The 24,412-nt window shown below is 42.9% G+C and overlaps 1 protein-coding gene across 1 annotated transcript in view; it reads left to right on the forward strand.

Moving 5' to 3' along the window:
- Positions 1 to 24,412, forward strand: part of CTNNBL1 (catenin beta like 1) — a 55,922-nt gene that overhangs the window by 11,592 nt on the left and 19,918 nt on the right. Inside the window, exons 4-11 of the mRNA XM_059827163.1 lie at positions 533 to 672; positions 4,758 to 4,855; positions 7,215 to 7,308; positions 8,210 to 8,301; positions 11,579 to 11,651; positions 11,935 to 11,993; positions 12,687 to 12,835; positions 18,876 to 19,057. Of these exons, the coding sequence (XP_059683146.1) occupies positions 533 to 672; positions 4,758 to 4,855; positions 7,215 to 7,308; positions 8,210 to 8,301; positions 11,579 to 11,651; positions 11,935 to 11,993; positions 12,687 to 12,835; positions 18,876 to 19,057 (887 nt within the window). The remainder of the gene's footprint in view (positions 1 to 532; positions 673 to 4,757; positions 4,856 to 7,214; positions 7,309 to 8,209; positions 8,302 to 11,578; positions 11,652 to 11,934; positions 11,994 to 12,686; positions 12,836 to 18,875; positions 19,058 to 24,412) is intronic.

The raw sequence follows: 24,412 nt of genomic DNA on the forward strand, positions 1-24,412 counted from the left end.
CTTCCTATGCTTGAGTGCCATTATTTTTTGTCCAGTTTGCAGTTCTTTCTCTTTCCCTTACCCAAATTCTTTTTATGGACTTTACTTCAGACTAATACAACCCACATACTAATATGTGGTAGCTAGGGAAGGTGTACTGCTCTGGAGAATTTAGTTTATATGCAGGTTTTTTTTCATGTGTAGCTACAATCTCTTGATTTAAAAAAAAAAAAAATTATTTTAAGTTCTAGAACTGATTGACAGAATTGGAATGAATCTGCTTATTTATCTATGTAAATTCTGTAGTAGGAATGCTTATCCTAAGGGGCAGGCGTAGGACAGGATGAGGCACAGACTGCCTCTAGGAGTTCTGGACACGGTGACGTTGACGTGACCACAGCGGATCAGAAATGCCGGGGCCATGTGCAGCTGGGCTGACAAGTCTTACCTGCTATCTCCTGGAAAGTGGTGGTCTATGCTTTGAAAAGGGCTGTGCATTGAACTCAACTGATGTACTTTTTGCCTTTTTATTAACCATTTTGTCTTGTCTCAGGTTCATGGAGTCCGAACTGGATTTAAATGACATCATTCAGGAAATGCATGTGATTGCGACAATGCCAGACCTGTATCACCTGCTGGTGGAGCTGAATGCTGTGCAGTCTCTCCTCGGGCTGCTGGGACACGACAACACAGATATCCTTCAGTTGTTAAAGCAACTCTCATGTGAGAGGCTTTCTACAGACTTTTCTGTAATCTCTTATATCCTGCTTTCACAGGCTCCTGTATGTGTTTTTATCTTCTTTCCCATCGCACTGAATTTATGTCTTTTTTTTTTTTCCAAGTGAAAGCCTTCTTTGTTCAAGTAATATTGATTCTGAATTTTTTCAGTGCTGTTATTCTCCTTTCTTGTTTTATGACCCTTTCATCTAGGTTTGAGTGGCTGTGTTAGAGTGTGAACAGATGAACAATACAGGAAAAGCTAAGGTGTGGGCTTAGCAGTGTATAGCCTTGAACTGTGTGCAAACTTTGTCCGGAGTAGCCCCCAGTAAAAATGAAATCCATTTACCCCTTTTTGTTGAGACCTGAGCTGTCACGCTTTCAGCTATTTGCCATGGACTAGCTCACCACAGTGCTACACCTTAGTTTGTAAATGTGGTAAATTCTTTGTGTGTCCATACCTTTAATTTGGTGTGCTCAGAGCTTAAGGTTGTGGGTAGCCCCTCTGGTTACGTAAATATTCAGAGACGTTTCCACGCTCAGTCAGTTCTTGTGTCACTGAACCTGATCCCTATGTACATCTGTCTCTTCTTCCTCTGAAGATCTGAGGACATCTCAGAGAGAGTTTTCTGTCTATACTGTTAAAGATTTTGGTAGTTTTGAAGAAAAACAGTGTCATTTTTTGAGTATCTTGGTACCTTGATGCTTAGCCTTCAGCAGATAAATAGAACTATGCCTGGCTTACCATTGTGCAGTCTTTAAAAGTAAAGCTCAGCCTGCATTGCTTGTAAAATATTCTACAGTAGATTAAGCTGAAAAATTGTGACATGATTTGAGAGATCGTGTGTCTGTGTCCTGACAAACATTAGTGAATGGAGGGAGCAGTGAAGCCCAGTGGAAAGGGCACTGGGCTTAGACTTGGGACTACAGCAGGCTTTTCTTTTTCTCTTTTTATTGGTTCATGACCTTAGGGAAGTAATTTATTCTTTACTTCTTTTCTTTATGTGTACCAGCTTTTCTGAGGTGTTTGGAAATGCGCAATGTTAAAAGGACTGTTAGTGCTAAATGTTGTGGTCTGATGCACAGATCTTGGCTTTCTTTTTTAGCGCTTTTCCTTATAGTACTATGTATTAAGAATTCATAATTCATTCTTTCTAAGTGGGTGCAGTGATCTGAAGATAAAAACAAAAAGTAAATATTTTATTGCATACCAGTTTATATTAGAAAGCACTGCTTACGTGTTTGGCTATTTTGACTTGTATCTAGCTGAACCTTGATGTGGTGAATGCTGGTCCCTGCAAAACAGCAAACACCACAGCTTTACTTATCGGTGATCTGTAATGGAAATTACTCTCAAGTAAATGATTGTTAAGAATTTACTGTTGTACAGTGGGAAACACCTACTGTGCATAAGCAGTTTCACGGCTACCATAGTTTCATTACTTTTTTTTTTTTTTTGCCAGACTCTGCAGGCTTTTGTGTACTATGTGCATGGCATTAAAATCTTATACTGAATTTCTCATTCACAGGGAAAATATAAACTATGGGGATTTTGACTGGAATAGCAGAGCTGATTCATAGCTGGAGTGCACGGGAGTAAGCTTGCTTTGTCCTTTCAGCCATGAAAAGCTGTGTCCTAGGGTCACTGCTGCTGTCAAAGACTTGTCGGTATTTCCACTGTGAACTCTTTTTAATTGGTTTGCACCTTGCCTGTCAGTTTACGGGTAGAAATTTGGCCTGTGAATTGCAATTTTGGGAAAAGTATATTACTTGTTATAAAACTGCTGAAGTGTTTTCAGATCTGTTGGAAGCAGGACACAGGCTGTAGTAATGCCTCTTCACTGTGTTGCTGCTGCTTATGTACAGGATAGAAATGCTATTAAGTGAAGCATCTAGACGTAAAACTAAATTGATATAGCTCAAGTTTTCTAATGACTTTTTGTTAAAACAAATGGCAAAAGATTTTAAGAATGAGTTCTTCCAAGGAGAGAACTAAACAAATGGCTCTTCAGATGTGATTTAAATGTAGTGTCTAGAGGGACTAATGCAAGGAGACAAAAGCAATGTCCAGGGGGAGCAAATAATCTGCTGAATGCAGTTTTACACAAAACATGTGAATGAAAGATGATCACCGACAAGATTTTATTAATGAAAGACAGGAAAGCTTCAAGTGAGGTTTTGCTTTTCTCCCAAATTTTATGGGACAACTGATACTCTCACTAGAAACCTCCACAGAAGCTCCCTAGACAGGAGTGCCCTGTAAGATGAACTCTTCTGACTGCTAGAGTTCTTGGCTGTGCACTCTCAGAAAGATCTGGCTCAGTTGTCTTTATACCACCCAGTAGGTAGCAGTAGTCTTCAGTTAGTTCCTCCCTTAGCCTTCTCTTCTACGGGTTGATCAAACCCCATTCCCTCAGTCTTTCCTCATACGTCATGTGCTAGCCCCCTGACCATCTCAATGGTCCTCCACTATCCTGAGTCCAGTATGCCAAGGTCTCTCTTTTACTGGGAGAGCCCACAACTGAAGAAAATATTCTATGTGTTGCCTCATGAGTGCCAAGCAGCAGGTAAGAATTCCTTCTCTTGACCTGCTGGTTTTGCTCGTGCTAATGCAGTGCAGTCTGTGATTAGCCTTTGTCACTGCAGTGGCACACTGCTGACTCGCCTTCAACTTGTCCACCAGAACTTCCAGATTCTCTTCTGCAGAGCTTACCTCTCCAGTCAGCCCCAGCGCGTGGGCTTGTTCCCTCCCAGGTACAGGACTTTGCATTTGCTGAACTTCACGAGGTTCCTATTGGCCCGTTCCTCCAGCTTTTGTTAATTAATAGTTTATTCCTTGCAGAATAAATGTAAGGCAGGTTATTTTCTCTTAACTTGCTTATTGAGTTGCGCTCCAACTTGCTTTTAAAAATTGTACCCTGGCACCTTTGACCATATTTTTGTATAAGCACGAGTGACTGCCCAGTGAGGAGTAACCACTCTTCTGTTTGGTTCCTGATGGCAGCTACAACTGGAAGTGACATCTACCCATCAAAAAAACGTACAGATAGCTTTGGCTTGGTTAAGGAGTGCTGTAGAGTATAAAGAAAGTGGTAGTCTTACTGATACACGTCTTCTGCAGCACCTAGACACAGGTTAGCTTGCAACTGGGACAGGCAGCTCTCTTACAGCCTTTCCTGAGACTGGACAAGTCACGACTGAAACCTTGCTAAGAAAAGATAGATGAAAATACTTTTCCTACTGCTGCTTGTGTGTCTGAGCAAATGCACAAATAGGAGAACTGGGAGGCTGGAAAATTAGCCTGTGCATTTTAAAGAGACACATCACAAAGTTGTTATATAGGACATGCAGAAAACTGCATATCCTGCTCTGCCCCAGTGGGACTTGGGCAAGATTGATCAGCGTGTCTGAGAGAATAGGAAAGTGGGTCTAATGAGGTGGAATACGTCTTGCCGTACAAGAGAGCTGTGTAGCAGTCAGGGGAACCGTGTGTTATGCAGCCCAGAGTTAATGAGTGAAAATTGGGCTGGCAGAAGCTATGCTGTTCCTGCGAGGTCAGCGGTTAGAGGAGCATGCTGTCCTAATTGGGCCAGGCAGAAGGAGGTGATCGCTTCTGCTTCCTGCAGTGGCCTTGTTAGGTGTGTGCTGTATCAGGTTAGCAGGGGTATCTCTGAGAGCAGAATACCCAAATCAGATTATTGTAACTCGTTTCTCTTTGCTTATAGTCAATCTTGACAATGCAAGATGGTGCCTAGTTATATCAACTGTAGCAATTTTGATTTGAAAAAATTAAAAAATAAGTATCATCAAGAAACAGTAAAATTGCCTGATACAGTAAGCACACAATCACATTTAGTTTTATCATTCTTAATTGTTAGGATTCCCTGATTTTGGTGCTTATGAGGGCTGTCTGCTGAAGTAGTCTCTGTGCTCTTGGCTCTGGTGTACCTGTGCCTCTCTGCTGTAATGTAGTACCAGTTGTTTTGGATCGTGTCATGAGCAATCTGCTTTTGATATTAAATGTGTCTGCCTCTGTGTTGGTTGTCCTTAACACCTAGCACATGTTTCCATAGCTGTGGTAGACTTGCTTCAAGAACTGACTGATATAGATACTCTCCATGAGAGTGAAGAAGGAGCTGAAGTCCTCATAGACGCTCTAGTAAGTAGTAAACTCCAGATTATTTTAATGCCTGAGCAACATCTACCTTATACAGCACAGCAGCGAATACTCTGGACTACCTCGCTTTTTGCAGCTGTGGTTATCCGTATTGCCAACACCACAATGAAGTTAGCCAGGTCAGGAGCCTTCTCTCTTGTAGCTGAAATGCTGTATTGAGGACCACGATGGGTGTTTTTAACGGAATGCCAGAGTTTGGGGAGTAGGTTCTTCTTGCACCATGTTTACCACTTCTTTCTTGGAAGGAACACGCTCATATTGCAAAATTTGTGTAGGCTGGGAGATTTTTTTGTGCAGGGAGGGAGAATGAAGTAATATTTGTTACTTGGACAGTGTCCTATTGAAAATAGGAGCTTAATTTGCATTTTTCTTCCTTCTTGCGGGAAAGGGTGACCTCTGTTCACCCGTGAAAAATCGAAGTTTGTGGCAGGGCTCAGATTGTTATCTGAAGGACAGCGGGACTATTGTTAGACTGAAAGATCACCTGTTGCACGGGAGACCAGTAGTCTTCTACCCTGTAACTCTTGCTTTGAACCCAAAAATCTGTGCTTGAACTGGGACATCTGTTGTTATAGTGAGGGTACGTGGTTTTCTTAAGAAGTAAAAGCGTGAAAGTTTTCATGTGACAAAGCTAATGAATTTTAAGGGTGGAGGAGGGTTTAGAGGTAACGATCCTTTTTGGCATAGAGATTAAACAACCCCAGAAAGTTATCTAACGGCAGTAGAAGATGCATTGCTCGGTCTTAAGTGCTCCCTGCCTGGCTAACTCTCTTGAGTGCCTCTTGGCCTCCGCGGTGGTGGACTTCCCCTTTTCCTGGCATTTGTGCTGGATGCCTCCTGCTCCTTGGCTGCAGGAGGAGGATGCTGAACTGAGCAGAAGCCCTCTGGAGAACTGATGCCCAGCAAAACTTGAGATTTACATGTCTGTCCTACCTTTGGGCAGCTTCTGCTAGTGAATTGCTGTGTTTGTGAATCACAGTGGCTGTGTCCTGTTCTGTAACTATTATGTTGAAATTGAAAGGTGGGGAATTACAGGTTTTCTTTTGTTTGCTTTGTTTGGCTGCTCTGTTTTCTCCTACAATCCTTCTTGTCCAGTCACTATAATGTTACCTTCCAAAGGTTAATGACAGTGGCCCGGAGCCGAGTTCCTCCAGCTGGCCTCTGGGCTGTTCTTAATTACTCTGCCTTCGTGGGAAGATTGCTGGATGAAGGAAGTGGTAGAGAGGAACTGCTAGAGAAGATGTTTTCTATAAAATGTGCAGAGAGGTAGTAAATCAAGCAAAGTTCTTTCTCTGTTTTCCTTGTCACCAGCCCACTGATAATAGCCAAGTTTTAGAGGTTTTATTGTCCTCTTTGAAAGAAACAGGTCAGGCATATCTTGGGAGAAATGTTTAGGTATCTGCTTTTTAGATTACTTTTTTTTTTTTTGGAGGAAAGTAGATATAATGTAGGGTATCTGTGAAGATTGTTGCACTACCTTCCACAGCAGCTGATACTTGTATTTTTTTCCACGTGTTCACTGGGCCCAAAGCTAGTTAACAGTGTTTGAATTGGAAATGTTATTTTGCTTAACTCTTCCAAGCTTATGTCCACAATGGAAAGTTAGCCAAAGTCAAGCTGGACTCTGTCCAATTGCAGCTTTAAAAGCATACTTCTTGTGTTAGCTTTTTGATTAGGAGGCTCCACCTGCAGATATGGGTTCCTGCTCCTGCTGTTCATTTGTCTGGGTTTCGTTAGCTCGCTGAAGTCAACTTGGTACATTCGTCTTGCTAGAATATAAATGCAAGGCTTCGACTGGTGATAATTCAGCTTTTGGATTTGAATTTGCCTGTGTGAGTATTGTTCCTTCAGCTTTTTGTACCTTTTAAGGTGGAAGATACAACAAAAACGTAGGCAGAACAGGAGTAAACAGTTGAAAGTGGAGTGGCTTGCAGAGCTGACAGCTAGCCCATCCGTGGTGGTTTGTGGTGTCTCACACTTAAGAATTCTGAGGGATTATAAATCAGTCAGGCTGGTTCAGGAAATAAGACTGTGATAAGGTGCATGTTTTCCTCCAGACGTTTTTCTGTTTAATCTGAAACACAAAAGTTGTTTAATTAATTGGGACAAACATAGTGGCAGATTTACTTGGTGATTCCTTCACTTCCTCTGAGATTTTAGAGCACGATTGTTAATGTCTTCTGATCATGTCTGGCAGGATGTTTCAGTAGGGCTTATTTGATTTTTATTATTTATTAACACACACACACCCCCCACCCCACCCTCGTTCTTTCTCCTTCATCGATCTTTTTTCAGTCGTCTTTCTTATCTTTTTATCTTTCCCATGACCCCGGTGATTTAGGTGGAGGGCCAGGTCGTGGCCTTGTTGGTCCAGAATTTAGAGCGCCTGGATGAAAGTGTGAAAGAGGAAGCTGATGGTGTCCACAACACACTGGGTAAGTGGCTGTTGCACAGCCTCTCGCTTCTTCCTGTATTTTGTACAAACGGGGGGTGGGTCATCCCTCCCCTGCCTTTCCTCCCTACCTTCTTTCCTCTCGAACTGCCAACACTAGGGTAGAGGACCTAGTGCAGCTTTCGTTCAAGCACAACTTTAACTCACGGTAAAGCCTGGTCCCCTGAGCCAGCGTTTGTCTCCTGACTGCTGGTAAGGTGCCTCTTCCCAAAGTGGTTACATAGGGAGGTGCTGGTACATGGACGAAACTGCACCGCACGAGAGTGAGTGCTCCACTGCCCGTGTATTTACCGTGTACTTATCTGTGAGCCATACTTACTCCATTAGAGCTGTTTATATCTTAGCAATATATTTAACTTTCAGGTAGTAAAACATTTGCGTTTCATATAAGTACATCATTACCTCTCTGTTCCCCAGTCTTTGCACAGCACAGTAACTGCTTTGCAGTGTGTTGCCACTATTAGCATTTAGACCATCATCCACTCCTTTCAGTCATTTGAGATTGTATCTTCCCGAAGACTGGAAGAATGAGAGAGATTGGAAACGTTGAGTTTTGGAATTTTTACTGCCGCTGTTGTTTTTAGTTTAGTTTTGCACTGTGAGAATTGCTGCTGGAGTAAAGGGAAGTATCTTAGGCTTCTTCCAGCAGGAGCTGGTGTCATGCTGAGGATGGACCATGTGGGCAGTGTAAAAACTGAGAGGGTATCGTACACCTGAGCTTTAAGTCTCACTTAAAAAAAGAAAAAAGGTAGTTTTGTGAATAAGATGTAACTTTGAGAAGAGCAGTGCAGCCCTAAGAAGGACCTGGCAAAGCAGCGTTGATACAGGCCTGAGTTGAACTGCAGGTGGGGAAAAACATCTGTTTTCTGTGTCTGTCTTCTCAGCGATCGTTGAGAACATGGCAGAGTTCCGACCAGAGATGTGCACAGAAGCTGCGCAGCAAGGCCTAATGCAGTGGTTGCTCAAGAGGCTGAAGGTAAGCTTGTTTTCCTCTTGTCATTTGGGGGATATCACAATAAAAACTGACAGGCCAGTGATCTGGAAGCTGGTGTGCTTGAGATGGTGTTTGGCACAATGTTAAAGGCCCAAGGCTATTTTCTGTGTGTACAGGTTATCTTTACGATAAGTTCTAACATCTGTGAATACAGTGGATTCAAAACTCTCCTCAAACTGGGAAGTATGTCCCTTTTATTATAACCTAGCAAAATTGAAGGAGTTGGCTTTATGTGTAAGAAGCTCTACACAATGCAATGCAAGTCTGTGAGTAGAAGTACTCGCATTTTCGTAGTGTTTGCCTGGAGGAGTATCTAATGTTGAGTCTTCTTGAACGTCTTTGGGTTTTACTTGTTTCTATGGGAGTGCTTTTTGTTAACATGTCCCTAATCCTGCCGTGAGAACTATGGTTTTTCCTGCAGCGTTGGACCCTTCACAGCGCTACAAAACAGCACTGGGGCTCCAGCCACTGATGTGGTTGTCCCCAGTAGCTGCAATATCACCACGTTCCTAGCTCAGGCATCAGTAGTGCTAGAGCTCTGCCAGCGCCCACCTTCCTTCTAAAGACCAGTTAGCGATGTTTTAAGTTCGTACTTAAAATAAGCCAGTTTTGTGCATTTGTGGGTGTTGGAGAAGCCAAGTTAAGGACAAAAAGTTAGAATTCAGGGTTTGTATCCTCTGTGGTTTTAGTTTAAATGGACGTACTTCTGCCTTGTCTTTATGTTGTAAATGTCTTACAGTAGAAGGTGTCTTTTTTTTCTGTCTGTATGATTCCTGTATGGTGGATTCCTGGTCCATGGCTGAGACCCGTAGGAATGTGAAAGCTGAGCAGCGAGCGGGAAAACTAATAAAGACCGTTTTATGCCTTTGCTTCCCACATTTCTAACACTTTTTTGAGTTTCAAGTGGTGTCTTTGTTTAACTGCTGCTGGTGGTGGCTTTTTCTTTGAACTCATCTAATTGCCTTTTGAATTCAAAATTACTTTTTGATACTCTTTTAGCATCCTGTGGCAATGAGTTACACAGTTTAACTCTGTCTTGTGTTAAAAGATGCCTAAACATTCCCTGGAAAATGCAGTAGGAAAGGAATGGATATTTCAGCTCTCTTACAGACTAGTGGAGGAAATTTAGCAAACAGATTCTGGCTTTTTCCTAATCCTGTTAGTAATGCCTTAGCACTTCCGTACTTAAATGTCTTTATGGTTAGAAGGTTTCTGAATCACAGAAATACTCTATTAGCTTTGTAAGTGTGCAGATACCTCTCTGTGCACCTCATATACTTGTTAGCAGAAGTAACCTATAATTTCTCGCTACAGGTGGTAACATAATTGTATTCCTTTTGCTTAAAAACAAAAAACGAAGTTAATTTTATTCCAGGCGGGTATGTACCGCTGCCTGCCTTGTAATTACTCCTGCAGCTGACAAACGTAGAAACTTGGGGAAGCAAAATAGTCACAACTTGGATTCCCCTGCTTGGTGCCGCAGAAAATGAATGTTCAAGGTGTTCAAAACTTGGTGCTGAATGTGTCTTTCCTTTGCACTGGCATGTGTTAACTTTGTCTGGGTTTGGGGATGTGCGATCAGGCAGTTCTTCTTGCTTACACGCTGTCATTGTGGGGAGCCGCAGGCTAATGAAACCCTCGCCCAGGCGCCGCATGCTACTGGCAGCGCTTGGTCTTGAATCTCTCGCCCTGACAGATGTGGTTAGGATTAAACCAGGATCTCAGCATCTGGGTAGAGTGTTGTGCTGCTGAAGAATGTCTATGGGATGAGTTTTAAAATCAGGGTTCTGTCTAGGCGTTGGTAAGGACATCTGGCACACAGCATCGAGTGGGAATTTCTGCTTTCTGACTACATTTCAGGTTGCATAATTGTATTTTGACTGTCAGAACTGCCTCGGAAAGCTCAGATGGAGAGCTTAATAACTCACTTCTCCGAACATAAGCAGGGTTTGATGATGATGTGCGCAGCCTTGAGAGAACAGAGCGTGGTTTCCTAACTCTTGCTGGAGGACAGCAGTTGGTACGCACCGTGATAGGAACCAGCAGAGCTGTACGGCACTGGGCGCCTGCCACCTTCCCACTCTCGTGCCACTGATGGCTTGGAAGTGTTATGTGGTCGCTATAAATACCATCATCTACAGAGTGGCTGGGGAACGTCTGGAATGAAGAGCTTTTTTTAAAGCCAGTACTTTGTGGCATTTGGGATCTTTCTGCTTTTCATGGTTTTGTGTTGCACGGTGCTTGTGTATCATGACCTTTTCTTTGGTAGCAGGTCAGGATAATTGGCCCACGCGTAGCCTTGTGCAGGCAGGTTCACTCAGTCAAGCTGCAGGCAGTCGTGCATTTGGGGAAAAAAATTGTGGGTGACAAATGGTATGTTTTAAGCCTAGTACTCATTGCTTGCTTCCCCCGCCCCCCCGAACAGTGGAATACAAATAGCTGGTAACTGATGATTTTTAAAATTGTTTTGTTTCTTTTATAAATTTCTTCAGCAAACCAGTTTGCATTATTATCTGATGGGTTAATGTTTAGTCTGTTTCTGTAGATGAAGCAGCCTGGCAGCATGCAAAATATTGGATTCGGTTCAGAATCCCACTTCAGGCATTCATTATTTTTTTTCCTCTGAGGGGAAAAAAAATTCAGCATTTTGGTTTCATTATGACTTTTTTTTTAAACATATTTGAATATGGAGGGAATGTATGAAATGAAAGTTATGTGACTATGCAGGCTAAACTGATGTCATGTCTTTCTGATTGTGACATTGTGATCCTCATACAAAACTCTGGCAGTTGCTCTTTAATGTTACGGTGATGTGTTCTCTGAAATTCTGGTTTTGGTGGCAGGTTCAGACTTTCAGAATAGGGATGTGCCCACGCACTCATATAACATCACAGAAAATTTATCACAGGAAAGAGATTCTGTGTTGCAAACAATTGGAGACTGTTCTTGGGGGGTTTGAGCCACCTTGGTCAAATCTACTTATGGAGGACAGCGTGAAGGGTCAGAGCTGAGTTTCCACATGTGCGTGCACAAGCCCACAAACACAGAGACACACACCCACCCTGTCCACACCCCGTCACCCCCTAATCAGAGAGAATTACTACTGTTTTGTTATTGAGGCATACTGCAAAATTACCGCTGTTGTATTTCGGCTTAAGTGTTGCTCACACATTTGGTGATTTGATTAATGAGTTCTTCAAATCAGTGAAACACAGAGAGCTGTGCCCTGATGAGCCTCTTGTTCCTTCTTCACCAACAGGCTAAGATGCCTTTTGATGCCAACAAGCTGTACTGCAGTGAGGTGCTGGCTATTTTGCTCCAGAATAACGATGGTGAGACATGCCTCTGGTATCGATATTCTGTTAGGGTAGGATCCAGGCTTCTTTCAGATCACAACAGCACTCTTCTGCCTTCAGCTTCCTTTTGCTTGTGTTCTCTCTTCCGTGCGTGTGCTTTCCCGTGTACGCATGCGCCCTCTCTTTCTCTGCAGCTTCTGTACTCTGCCAAGCCGTATTGATTTTGTTTGCTGATGTATCAGTGTTAGATGGCTGTAAAATCTGACAGTTAGCTTCATTTTTCTCTCTTTTTTCCCCCCTTCCCCCCACCTCCGTCTAGACAACAGAGAATTGCTTGGGGAGCTGGATGGGATCGATGTGCTGCTTCAGCAGTTATCTGTGAGTAATTCACATAGAGATTCTGGGTGTAGTACTGTCTTAGCAACCTGTAGATACTGAAGCACAGCAGTGCTTTATATTTAGTGGTGGCATAGTTCCTGAATAATTTCCACGCAAGTGTATCATCCATGGTAAGTGACAATAATCCCTGTTTTAAAGATGTTAACGTTGAGGTACACAGAAGTTAAATGATTTTGTTACAATTGCATAGCAAGTTGGAGATAGGCAGGGTTGGAATTTGGCCATCTTCAGCATTCTCCACTCCAAGCACTGGGCTGCATTGTACCTACATTTGAGCTAGCTGAAGATAATGTGTTCTTAGTTCAGGTATATTTCTTGAGGTAGTACTGTCTGCAGCACCCTCCGGTATGCGTTGTGCCTAGGAGTTCTCTGGTAACAAGCTTATCCACATACTTTTGCAAATTGTGCAGTCGGTGAATTTGCCTTTCCCTTTGGAGGCCCTGTGTTCTCTTTAAGTCATGCATTAGGCTGCTGCACATTTGTTGGTATACAGGGCAGTAAAAAGGGCAGCAGAGTTACAAGGGAGAATGCATCAGTGATGTGTGTGGTTGCTGGCTTATGCATATCAGATGCTGCAGGCTTGTGATATAAAATGTTCATTTATACTCTACAACAGTGTGGACCAAATTGGGCCCTCCGTTTTGGGGTAATTTTGCTTTCTTTGTCACGCAGGTGTTTAAACGACACAACCCTAGTACAGCAGAAGAACAGGAAATGATGGAGAACCTGTTTGACTCCCTTTGCTCCTGCCTAATGCTCAGTTCCAATCGTGATCGCTTCCTGAAAGGCGAGGGTCTGCAGCTGATGAATCTGATGCTTAGGTACCCAGATAACTTCGATTTTCTTGCCTGCTTTTGATGTACCAATGCACGTACTGGCTAGATATTTGTGGTTTTCTGTTTATAAACAAGTTCTGCGTTAGCATATTCGTCTGTCTTCTCTTTCTTTTTTTCCAGTGTGTAAGTTGGACATTCTCAGACCTATAAGCTCCACTTTTTGTCTTTAGCTTTGTTTCCTGAGAACTGGGGTTACTACAATAGCTGCTGGAAAGTAACAGTGCAGATCTGTGTGGCAGACACTCAGATAAAAGAATGCTGTAGGTCAGGCCACTAATCCTCTAAGGATTTAAAAGATCCCTATGAGGGTAAGAGAGAACCTTTGGATGTGTCTAGGGAAAACGTTTTTCCTTTTGTTCCCCAGTTCAAGTTTCACTGTGCTGTGTATCCTCTGAGCTGGTGAATTTTTGTGGATGTTGATACAAAAATTGCTTTTCTGAAATGGGCATAAGTAGGCATTTCTTCTTGTGACATGTTTTGTCACACAGTGAATCTCCAGGGCTTCTCTGCTCTCTCTTCACTTTTACTTCCCAGCCTGGTACTGAATAGTCTTCTGTGCTGACTGGCTTCCTCCAGACCTCAGGACTGGGCGCAGCGGGGCTCTGTCTGGCTTTCTCTGGTGTGCTAGGCTGCGTGCCGTGGCTGGTTAGCAAACGCCAACAAGAAATGATGTATTCCTGCAGTGCATGGCTGGGTAATGTGCAGCAGCAGGGAACTGAATAAATAACCAAACGTGGATTATTCAAATAGGAACACTGGGTCTTCTTGAGGCTAATTAAAGAAAAGCTCCAAAACTAAGAACGAGAGGGAAGCCTCCCTCTGCCTCGAGTACTAAGCTGCTAAGCTAGCCTTGCAGAACTAATTACTTGGAGTTCTTGTGCCATGTGGGTGGGACTCAGTGTTTGGATTTTTAATAGCTTTTTCCCCATTTTTTGGACTCTACTGTTTACCACTCTCTGTACCAGGATCCCAGCTGGAAAATTATGACAAGGGGAAAATGTCTCCCTGGATGCATATTTTCCGCGCTCCCTCACCCCCGCTCCAGTAATTGTGAAGGGTTTAGGAGGGACAAAGCATGACTTAACTGCCAGCAGCAGCTATGTCTAATGGAAGGAGTTTCCAAGACCTCAATCTTTTGATAGAAGAAAGGTTGAAGTTCTTCTTAACTGGCTGTTTGAGCAAATAACATGAGTTGATAGTTGACTGAGTCTTCTCCCCAAACCAGCTCCCTTCTGGCCCTGACTTGTCCTACACTGCAAATCTCATTTAGAGAGAGCAGTACCTAGCTGGACAGAGAGTAAACTTCTTGCTTCTAATGATGTCTTCAGACTAGAGTTGAAAGCATTAAGGCGGTACTTTTATTGCTGATTCATGTTTTTCCTCTTTTGAAGAGCTGTCAACTGCTTTTCTTAGTATTTCACGCTATCCCTGTTGTTGACATGTCAGTTCATTCCTATACACAATTTTCTTTTTTTGTCTTAATACTCCTAATGAATGAAACTTCAGGATTCTGACACAGGTAATCATGCATGTGACGGAGAACATGTGAAATCAGTGATACTCAGCACATGCTTAAAGCTACTTCCATGCTTCAGACCGACTGGCTGGGTCAGAGCCGCAGTGCTGTCCTGAAGCTCTTGCTTTTGGTAGGTGTGGTATTTCCTTATCGGTGGTGTAAGCTTGCTTCTGGTAGGCATGACACAGACGTGACTGTGTATGTGTTATTTAAGTAGCTAACTCAGATCTTCAGAACTGCAGGAATGAGGCGCTTAGCTCTGCTATCTCTTGGCATCTCTTGAAAACCAACTTTCTGGGTTCTAAGTTTTGGTGTTTTGTCAGTAGTAGGTAGCAAGAGAATGAATCACGTTAGAGTCCAGTGCTCTATGGGGAGCACAGGAGATGATTAAGGTAAAAGCACTGGTTTGTGGTGATGAAAATGGATGCTGGAAGAAGGTGGTTACAGTAGGAGGAGAAGCTTTGGGCATGCTCAGCTGCTGCCGTGGTGGGGTATGTGCTTTTGCAGGTCGTGGTGTGATTGAAGGTAGACAGCTCTGCTGGACTTAGCGCTTTGGTGAGGAAAACAGAGCACGTTTCTGTAGCTTTCAAACCACCAAACAAAGCAAAGTGTCTGAGAACTGGTGCTGCAATGTTTTGGTGTTTGTTTCCTCGTGGGTTTTTTACATACTTTAATATCCAGAAAATACTAAATGGCTATTAATTCTGTTAACCTCTGTTATCATTGGGAATTCTCTTGGTGTGTGCTTAGAAGCTCTTACAGGTGCTCAGTTTTTCTTGGACACTACTGCTTTGAGTAACTGCAGGCTAGCATTGTAAATAGGGAGTGAACCTTGATAGTTGTGATCTAGGGAGCTGCACGGGAGTATTACACTTCTGTGTCTTCTTGATACTTTCATGATAAACAACCAAGAAAGGAAATGCTATTCAGTTGTGATTGACCACGTCGCCCACAAACAGGGCAGAATATTTTTCTCTCCTGTCAGTGTCCTCTGAAGTCTGGGGGGGAGATCTGTTATTTTTTGGTTTTACTTTGAAGGCGGTTAATCATTGTACCATAGTCTGTGCAGATGAAAGGACAAATAAGCAAAGTTGAAAGTTTATTGACATGATGTGAGATAGATAAGCTGTGTGAGAATAAAGATATCAGGCTTGAATCTCCATTACTGTCTTAGAGAACATCGCATTCTGTATCTGGTACTACCCAATACATCTAGCCAAGTTGTTCGGTTAATAATGGTCATGCACGCAGACCTGCAGAGAAGTATAGCATCTTTCAGCTAAGCATTTAACATGCTTGAGAGGTTCCTATAGACAGTAATGAAAACAGGACTACTTTCTGTTATGCCGAGCCTTAAAGCATATGGCCAACAGTGAAAGATGTTGTCATTTTGTGCAAACTTCTACTAGTTTATGGGGAGACAGTGGTTACACCTGAAAATGAGCATGATGTGGCTGAAGCGCTTTATGTGCATGTCCATAGCAAGCTGTGTCCTGGACTTGGTGTTGTGGTCTCGGACTTGCAGAGTTGAGGGGGACTTGCAGTTGGCCGCTGGGAGTGGAGCTTCACTGAGAAGGTATGTGGGAGGTGAGCAGAGGGGTCTGGGAGAAGGCCAGATTGAGAAGGACAGAGCCTGTGACAGCAGAAATGAAGTAGGAAGTTTTGAAGTAGGATGAGAGCACGGGTATATATAATTATTTGATTTGCGTCTCTGCAGCAGTGGAGGCTCATTTATTTATGGAGTGTCTTTTACCAAAAATAAGATGGTTTATCAAGGTGGTAGCCACCAGTGGGAAGTTTCTAAATGTCACATAGAATGAAATACAATTTTTTTTTTAGGTCAGGAAGCACTTTTTAGTCACAGTCCCTCAGCCTCGCCTTGGTAACCTAAATGCAGTTTACCTTACAACGCCAGAAGAGGGGAAACCAGGCTCGTAACGTCAGTTCCTTGTGCACACTGACAGGAAGCTTATTGCTTTTGCTATAAAATGGTGTTAAGGTTTGGAGGAGATGCAGCCACTTGGTTCCCAGGGGATGTGTCAAGAAGATTCTCTGTTGCATAGGAAAAATGACGTGTGGCTTTCCCAGCTGTAAATTGAAGGCACGTGTGTATGCACATAGACAAATGCAGCAAAGGGATCTTACGGAAACGTGCATCACTTGGGCAACATGATTTTCTGTTCTGCAGCTATTCAGTGGCTTTTCTTGACCCTCAAAAAAGCATTTGCTCCTATACAGCAAAAACAAGGTGAAAATGGACAACTCTGTACGGCTCCCCAAAGCTTGACTATAGCTATTTCAGGGTATATTTTTTATGATTATTAAAGTCCTTTTATGTTTTCTTGTCCTGCTGTTCCTAATGACCCCATGGAAACTTAGACTGTCTCTTTACTAAATCTTCTGGTTAATTAAACTGAACCATTTTATGCGCACTTTTCCGGGAAATCTAGTATTCTGCTTTTGCTAGTATTTTGGAAAGTGAGAGATTGTGTTATGCTAATGTGGAAAGTCCAAATAATGTTAGCACCTCTTCTTTTTGAAATGATAAATGTACCAAAAGAGTTCTCTCAGATGGAAAGGTATTAAAAGGAGGAAAACAATGGTTAGCAAATAAAGTTGTAATTCAGAGTTCCCTATGAAGACTGAGGTCACTCCCTATTTGGTGATACTCACGTATGCTTGTCTTTGAATTAGTGTTCAGCTAAAAGTTACCTCAATAAGCACAGATGAGACTAAGATAAACTGCTTGCCCTCCAGCAGAATAAATATTTCAAATAAAATCAACTCTAGACAGTCCAGTCAAGCAGCTATTGATCTCTAAAACCCTGAACTTAAACCCAATGAATATTCCAGAGATCAGCTCTGTGCAACCTTCCTAAATGCTGATCAATATGCAATTACTTCCCCTGAAAACATTTCTTATATTGTCTGGCCTAAGAAGTACTTTATTTTTAGCTCCCTGTAGAGGGGAGGTGGGGGTGCTGAGCCACCCTCCTGCACTGCTCTTCGCTCATGGGTAGAACTCGCTGCTGCACCAGATCCCAGCTGCACGTGGTGCTTTCAACAACTGCTTCGTGCGCTTCGGGAGCACCCGTGGCTGCACTGGGCAAAGTCACCTTTTTAGGCTAGGATGTTAATGTAAGTTTTTTTCAGTTTGCATGGGTTTAGGGGTTCACAAAGTTTGATCCCTAAAGGGCAGGTGTCTTCCACAGCTCTCTGGAGCTTGGGCGAGAAGACCCTGCTGATGGATGGCCGTGAGGTCCGGGTGGCCAGCTGCTGGCCAGCTCAGCGTGTGTTGTTTGCAGGTGGGCAGGCTGGTCCCGCACTGCTGGGTTTGGCAGGGGTGTGCAAGGGCAGTGTGGGTGCTGCCGCCTCCACGGGGGAAAAGAGGAGGGGGCTGAACTGCCTCAGTGGTTTGCTCTTTATAGATCCTTATTCCAGGTCCACAGTAATACCCAAGCACCGCATGGTAGTGCGGAGCAACTAGTGTGTGTTCGAGGAGAACTGTTCTCTCGTCGTCTCTCCAGGGGAAGAGCACAGCTTGTTTCTGGGTTGGTTTTTTTTTTTTTTTATGTGCATGTAGCTATGTAAATTATCTCAGAGAAGAGAAAATCAGAGGAGATTGCCATGCCCTTGGGGTGGAGGCTGGTGGGGCTTGTGACCATCTTGCCCCGGGGGGAATGTTCTGCTGGACTGGACTGGCCTTTGGGGACACTGGGGGCTCTCGTTCTTCAGCTCACGTTAGCTCCTGCTGACCTTTACCTGCTCTGTTGGTTTTTTGGGCTGTATTAGCGACCACTTTTTCAGTTCACGTTTCACAAGATATTTTACCTTTTTTTCCTGGATGAATTACAAATTTCTCTGTTTCTGGTTTGAGAGGTACAGGACTCTTGGAGATCATTTTCAGACCATCTGTGTGTTACAGCATGACTTACCAGCATCAGCGTTCTGAACTCGCATTAAAACAGAATAGCCCAGAATCTATCTGCATCCTTCCAAACATGATTTCTGGAGATGGGGTTTTCTCCATTATAGCTGACCACCACGCTCCGCGTACCAAACTCGCCTTTATTAACTTGAATTATTGCTAGATCTAAATCCTGATCTTTTTGGTGTCACAGTATTTGCCCTGTGTACCCAACCCAGTCTCCCCTGCCGTTTTGTGCTAGTTGTCGTAAGGTGGTAAAGAAATAACTTATACAATAGCCAAGAAATAAAACCCAAGAAAATAAACCCATAACAATAAAATATATAAAATGCAATAAAAAGAAATAAAAGACATTAAAAAATAAATAACCAAGAGAATATTCTCAACCACAGTTTTTAAAAGAGTATTTGATGATATAATGTTTGGGCTTATTGAAGAAAATCTTGCTTAGAGCTTGTGCTCAGACTCTTCATACTTTCCTTGTCACATTCGTTTCTGTGTTCATGCTGTCTCTTTAACGTAGTGTGGTCCAGAGCTGCTCATGTCCCTGAAAAATTTAACTTGCAGCTTTCTTTCCACAGAGAGAAGAAGATTTCCCGCAGCAGTGCCCTGAAGGTACTGGACCATGCCATGATCGGACCAGAGGGCACAGACAACTGTCACAAGTTTGTTGACATTCTTGGTCTGAGGACCATCTTTCCACTCTTCATGAAATCACCCAAAAAGATAAAGAAAGTTGGAACAACTGAAAAAGAACACGAAGGTAGGCATGCTTCCAGATCCTTCTTATTGTGGTGGAGGAGGTGAATGGAAGGCAAGTGTCTGAAAACTACCTGCAACGAGGAGGGAATGGCACATCACCTTTTAATGGCTTCTCCTGCAGCTTTCAGGTCCAGGCAGCCTGCCCGCCCGCTATCGCAGGCTAGCTGTTGATGACACACTTGCCCTGCTTGTTTTGGTATCAGCAGTTCCTGGCGATTCCATTTCATGTGCTGTTAATAAGTTATTTTACTCCTGTAGGGTCTGTTTTTTGAGGCTCTGACTCTTTGATGCAAAACTCTTTTGAAAAGAGTAATGAGGCAACTACAAATGTCACCTCAAAAGCAGTGTTTTCATGGCTCTGAGCACTGAAGTGTGACTCGATGAACATCAGGCATTGCAGAAATAAACTGCATGCTTTTGAAGTTGCTTTTTTTTTTTTTTTTCTTATTTTTCTATTTTTTTCCTCTCTCCCCTGGAAAACTCTGCTTTAACAGAAATCTTCTGTGGAGTATTACTGCAGGACCTTATGCTGAACTGAATCTAGGGTCAGTCCTTCTTGCTTCTGGTGACATTACCTTTTCCATTTTGTTAATAATTGTCTGTGTCTTGGAAGAAACTTCAAATAGTGATGCTTGAGGTTTCGTGCCAGTTCATTACTCATCTCAGTTTTATTAAGGGTGAATATTGTCAAAAGCTGAAGAGGTGGGAGTGGGTCTCAGGCTTGCCTAGTATCCATCCTTAACTCTTGGAGCAAACCAAGGGAAAATGAAGGAAATGGCAACAAAATGGGAGCTCTAGACCCAAATACCCTGCTTTGGTACTGTCCTCGCAACTCAGGTGGAACGAGACGTCCCGACGTTCTCCAAAGCAAAGCCAGGGAGGTGCTGCCTCCTGCAGACCTTGCTGGGCCCTGGGCTGAGGCGCTGGCTGGGACTGAGCAGCCCCTTTCTCTGGAAGAGCTGCAGAGCTGGGGGCAGCTCAGTGGGTATCTGCTTGGCCTCGTCCTTCCTGAGGACAGGGTGGACACACACACTGGCGGCTGCTTTCCTAGCATGGGTGGAGAGAAGGGGCTTACCTGCAGCCCAGCGCCAGCCGTAGGAATGATTCACACACAGGCTGCCAATTCTGGCTGTCTTATCTGTCTTGTATTGTGTTGCTTGTCTTGGATAGATAATGGTGAGGAAGAAATGCTGTCGTGTGTTCTGGGGTTTATGCAATAAAACTGCAGAGTGCAGTTGTGCTTAGATGATGGATTTAGGGGATGTTTTGAAGTCTTCATTTGCAGTATGAAAATAAGGTTGTTTAATTCTTCTTACTGAGCGAAAGCTCAAGCTAGAATACGAGCTTTTGAGTAGAGGGATCTGGGTCTGTGGCTCATGTCATTGACTTAAATTTTTCACATTGGGAAAGTGAGTTAATCTCTGTCTCATCTGCTTTGTCTTGAGACTGCAGATGACATCTGTGTGCAATCTTGGCTACTGTGAGGATTAGGTAGCAGTCTGGAAAGCCCTAAAGGGGTCAGTTCCTAACTATTTCTGTGATAGGAAAAAAAAGCAAATCTGCCCTCAGGAAAATGGAGTGATCCGTGCAAACAGTCTTCGTATCACATCTCTGTCTCATTAATATTCAAAAGAAATGGAGGACATTAAGATGAGTCCAGAAATCAGTTTTATTAAAAAACTCTCCCTAAAACGCTGTGGTAGTAAGTCCAATTTTCTTTGTTTTGCATCACTGGGCAGGTGAGTTACTGAATTTCTAACGATGGGAGTTAATTGAGATGTTTAATAGGGTTCCCCTGGAGCCTGTCACAGCCATTGTCCTGACACATGTATAAGCAGCATAGTATATGTTTTTACTTTGCCAAATGTTTCACCAGCAATACAGTAATTACTCTGTGTTCGGGGGCACTGCTGGTTGATGGTCAGCTCCTGTGAGCCACTGGCTGCACAGGGATACTGCAGAGACTCCTTGGTGCCTGCTGGTTTTAAAGGAAACCGTGCAAGTCCAGTGTGATGGAGAATCGATGCCCTCTGTGCTGATCCTAGGAACACACTTCTTTCTGCATATCTCTCTGTTTATTTATCAAAAAGAATGCCAGTATTCAGTCTTCTCTTGTCATCTTTTCTTGTAAAAACGTTATCCTGTGTTGAAACTGTTTAAAAAATATATTAATTAAAATGATCCTCTTCTGCTAGGAGAGTGTTCATGTATACGTCAAATGGAGGAACATACTCCTTTAAAGGATTAAGTAGAATGACAGACACATCAGTATTTATTAAAAAGCAGTTCTAAGGAGCTGTGCTGTGAACGTGTTCACTGTAATGCCATTGAGACTGCGTCGGGACAGACACTCGTGCTGCAAAATACGAAATTCTTAATGGGCTATTAACCCTGGAGCCTAATTACAACTGCTTAACGGACAACCCTGTTAAAATGCTTCAGCACTGGGTGAGGTACCAACACCTCTGCCAGAAGCGTTTGTCTGCTCAGACTCTGCCTCCTCCGCCTGTCCTGGGCGTCTCTTTGTCTGCAGCTGCAGAAGTGCCGCCAGGCTGCAGGTACCAGCACCAGCTGGGGCTCGAGGATGCTTTAGCTGTAGCTAGTGGCAGAGACACTCTTCTCATTGGGCATCCGATGCTCCATCTTTAGAGCACAGAGTCTTTCGTATGTGTCTGGTGGTAGGAAAATACTCCCCTTGTCTTTATTTTATAGTAGTGTTGCTTTTTACCTAAGAGAGAGTCTATAAAATAATGTTTATTTTATTGTCTTGAAGGCAGTGTTCTGAATGTGACAAAGTAATAAATACCCTGGTGAAAAAAAAATCTCAGTGTGACTGACTTGGCGAGCTTTTTTTATTACAGAAATTTATAATCCAAATTAAATTTGATAAAAATAACTTTTCTGTAATGTATTTCTCTCTTTTTTTAAAAGCTAGCATAAAGGTGCCAGTGCTGGTTAGCTAAATTTTAAACACTGACAGTGTTTAGAAATTATTTTCCTCTAGGGAGCCCGTGAAGAATTTAAATCCAAACTGCACACATTTATGCTTTATATATGTAATTAGGAAAAAAGAAAGAGAAAATTTCTTAACCATCTTTGTGGATGATCTGAGCCTGAAGATTGGGCTAGTGGTGTCTAACTGACTACACATTGTCTACACTTGAATTTTGTCTGACTTTGTACAGATCATGATATACTTCTAAGGGTATTAGATTTGGGAGAAAAGTCTCATTTGAAGCAACTTCCCTTTTTCTGAGGCAGTGAAGCAACTCAAACCAGAAATATTTTGCAGTTGAAGACAGAAATGGCTTAGAGGTTTCCTGTGTCTGTGGGTTCAAAATACTTGTGAGTATCCAGCTGGGTTGGCCAGCCTTAAAGAGAAATACCCCGTCCTTGTGGAGAGTAGTGTGTCTTGGATAGGGGTTTGTTGTGAGTTTGTTGAATGGTGGTGAAGAATTAATGACAAGTATTGCTGCAGAAATGCATTTAACTCCACTAGATGCTCAGTGTTTGTTTTTGTGATTGACTGCTCCCTGTAATCTTCTCTATTAAGGATTGTGATCCTAGTAGTGTCATCCAGGTGGGTGTCCAGTCAGAGACTGAGCACTGCGTGCAAGGTTCGGTACAGCATAGCTTGGCCGTAGCCTTTTGTTGTGGCTTATCTACGTGCTAAGTAACACATGGTAGTATAATGTAGCCTACCTATAGCGAGCGTTGGTAGAATGGTAAAGGCCAAATTGTGGAGAAAATGTGCTCTTGGTCAGTCTGAGACTGGGGGTTACATGATACGTCTAAAATGGTGAGATCTGCTGTGTTACAGGGGTTCGTGCGTTCTGATGGGGTACGCTGAGGGGAGCCCGGCTGCCTCGTGGATTCATTGGAACTGAGCTGGAAGGGCAGAGAGGCAAGTGTCTAGTGTGTGTGACTGCAGGGGATGAACGGGAATTTGGCTCTGGGTGGTTCTTGGCATAAATAGAGGGTAAAGTTTGAAATAATGCTTCCGTATTGTGAATTTTGAAATGCAGGGGATGCTGTACGAGTGTCTGTGTTCCAAAAACTCTTCCGTCGCAGGGCTGAGGGTCAGCTTGTCTTTGCTGTCCATAAGGGTGCAAGGCTCTTGGTACTGGACTTCCCGCAGCAACAGTCGAATCAAAGTGTTGGGTGATAACTTGAAATTCTTGAACAGTCTCAGTGAGCTAAAAATGGAGAAAACACAAACTCCTTCTGAAATAGAGAGTCTGTAGTGAAGCAATCATAAGTTGCTTGATAGCTGTATATTCGCCTGCTCTTTCTCAGGACAGTTATTTGCAGTCTAGTTTTGCTCACTTGGAGAGTCTAATGAACTATAAAAGGATGTTTGTCCAATTCATCTTCATTTAAATGCCTTCTCTTGACTTAGATGTCAGTTTTACTTAGGAATGCTTAATTTGATAACCTGAGAATTAGTTCAGCCAATTTCCAAAAGAGAATTCCTATCACTGTGCCTTTTTGCCTGTTTGCTCTCTAGCAGTAAGGAAGCCTCTTTTGGAGATGCTCAGCTATACACTTCCTTTAAAAAACAACAACAGCAAAACCCATTTCTTAGTAAGTATGCTCTTACTTATTTGTAACATACATTGAAATGCAGCAGAGCCCTTGGAATGCATACCTGCTGCAGAACTAAGTTCCCTGGGCATGGAAAAGTGAAAAGGCAGCAACAGAAAAATGGCCTGATAAAGAGTTATCTTTATTAACCAAACACCCTCTGCCAGCCAGCAGAAAATATTTTTAATTTGGTGGTCTTCTGAAGTGAATACCTAGGGAAGGCATCAGGCTGTTCAAACAGAACTTTATTATGCCAATGTTATTTTACCATCAACTCTCTAGAATACGACAAGAATCTGTTATTTGAATGAGCCATGATGCTGAGTACAGAGTTAAATTTATCTCAATTAAAGTTAGCATTATCAGTTAGAAGAACGTCACAAAAATAAACTTTCTCAGCTGATAGAAAGAATTTTGTTTTGCTTTCAGCATGATGGTTGGATTCCAGCTCACCAGGGGCATTGTGCGTGGAGCTTTTTCAACCTTTCCAGGCCCCACTTTACCCATCAGTAAAATCAGTATTTCTTACTGTTGTCAGTATTTTAAGATAAGATTTTTCTTGGCAAAATACTGTGATACTTGAGTGGGTTACTCTTTTAAAATGCAGAGTATTAATGCATGTGAAAACAGGTAAGCTTATTAGATGCCACAGCATTGGAATCGCACGTCCCTGGTTCCACCTGTAACCCTGTAACGAACCAAAACACTAGTGGAGTGCAGGAGCGGTCAGTCTTCCGTGACTTGACAAGCTGCATTGTAAAACCTCTGCCTG

The sequence above is a fragment of the Gavia stellata genome, chromosome 20, assembly GCF_030936135.1.
Source record: "Gavia stellata isolate bGavSte3 chromosome 20, bGavSte3.hap2, whole genome shotgun sequence".
Classification (NCBI taxonomy): Eukaryota; Metazoa; Chordata; class Aves; order Gaviiformes; family Gaviidae; genus Gavia; species Gavia stellata.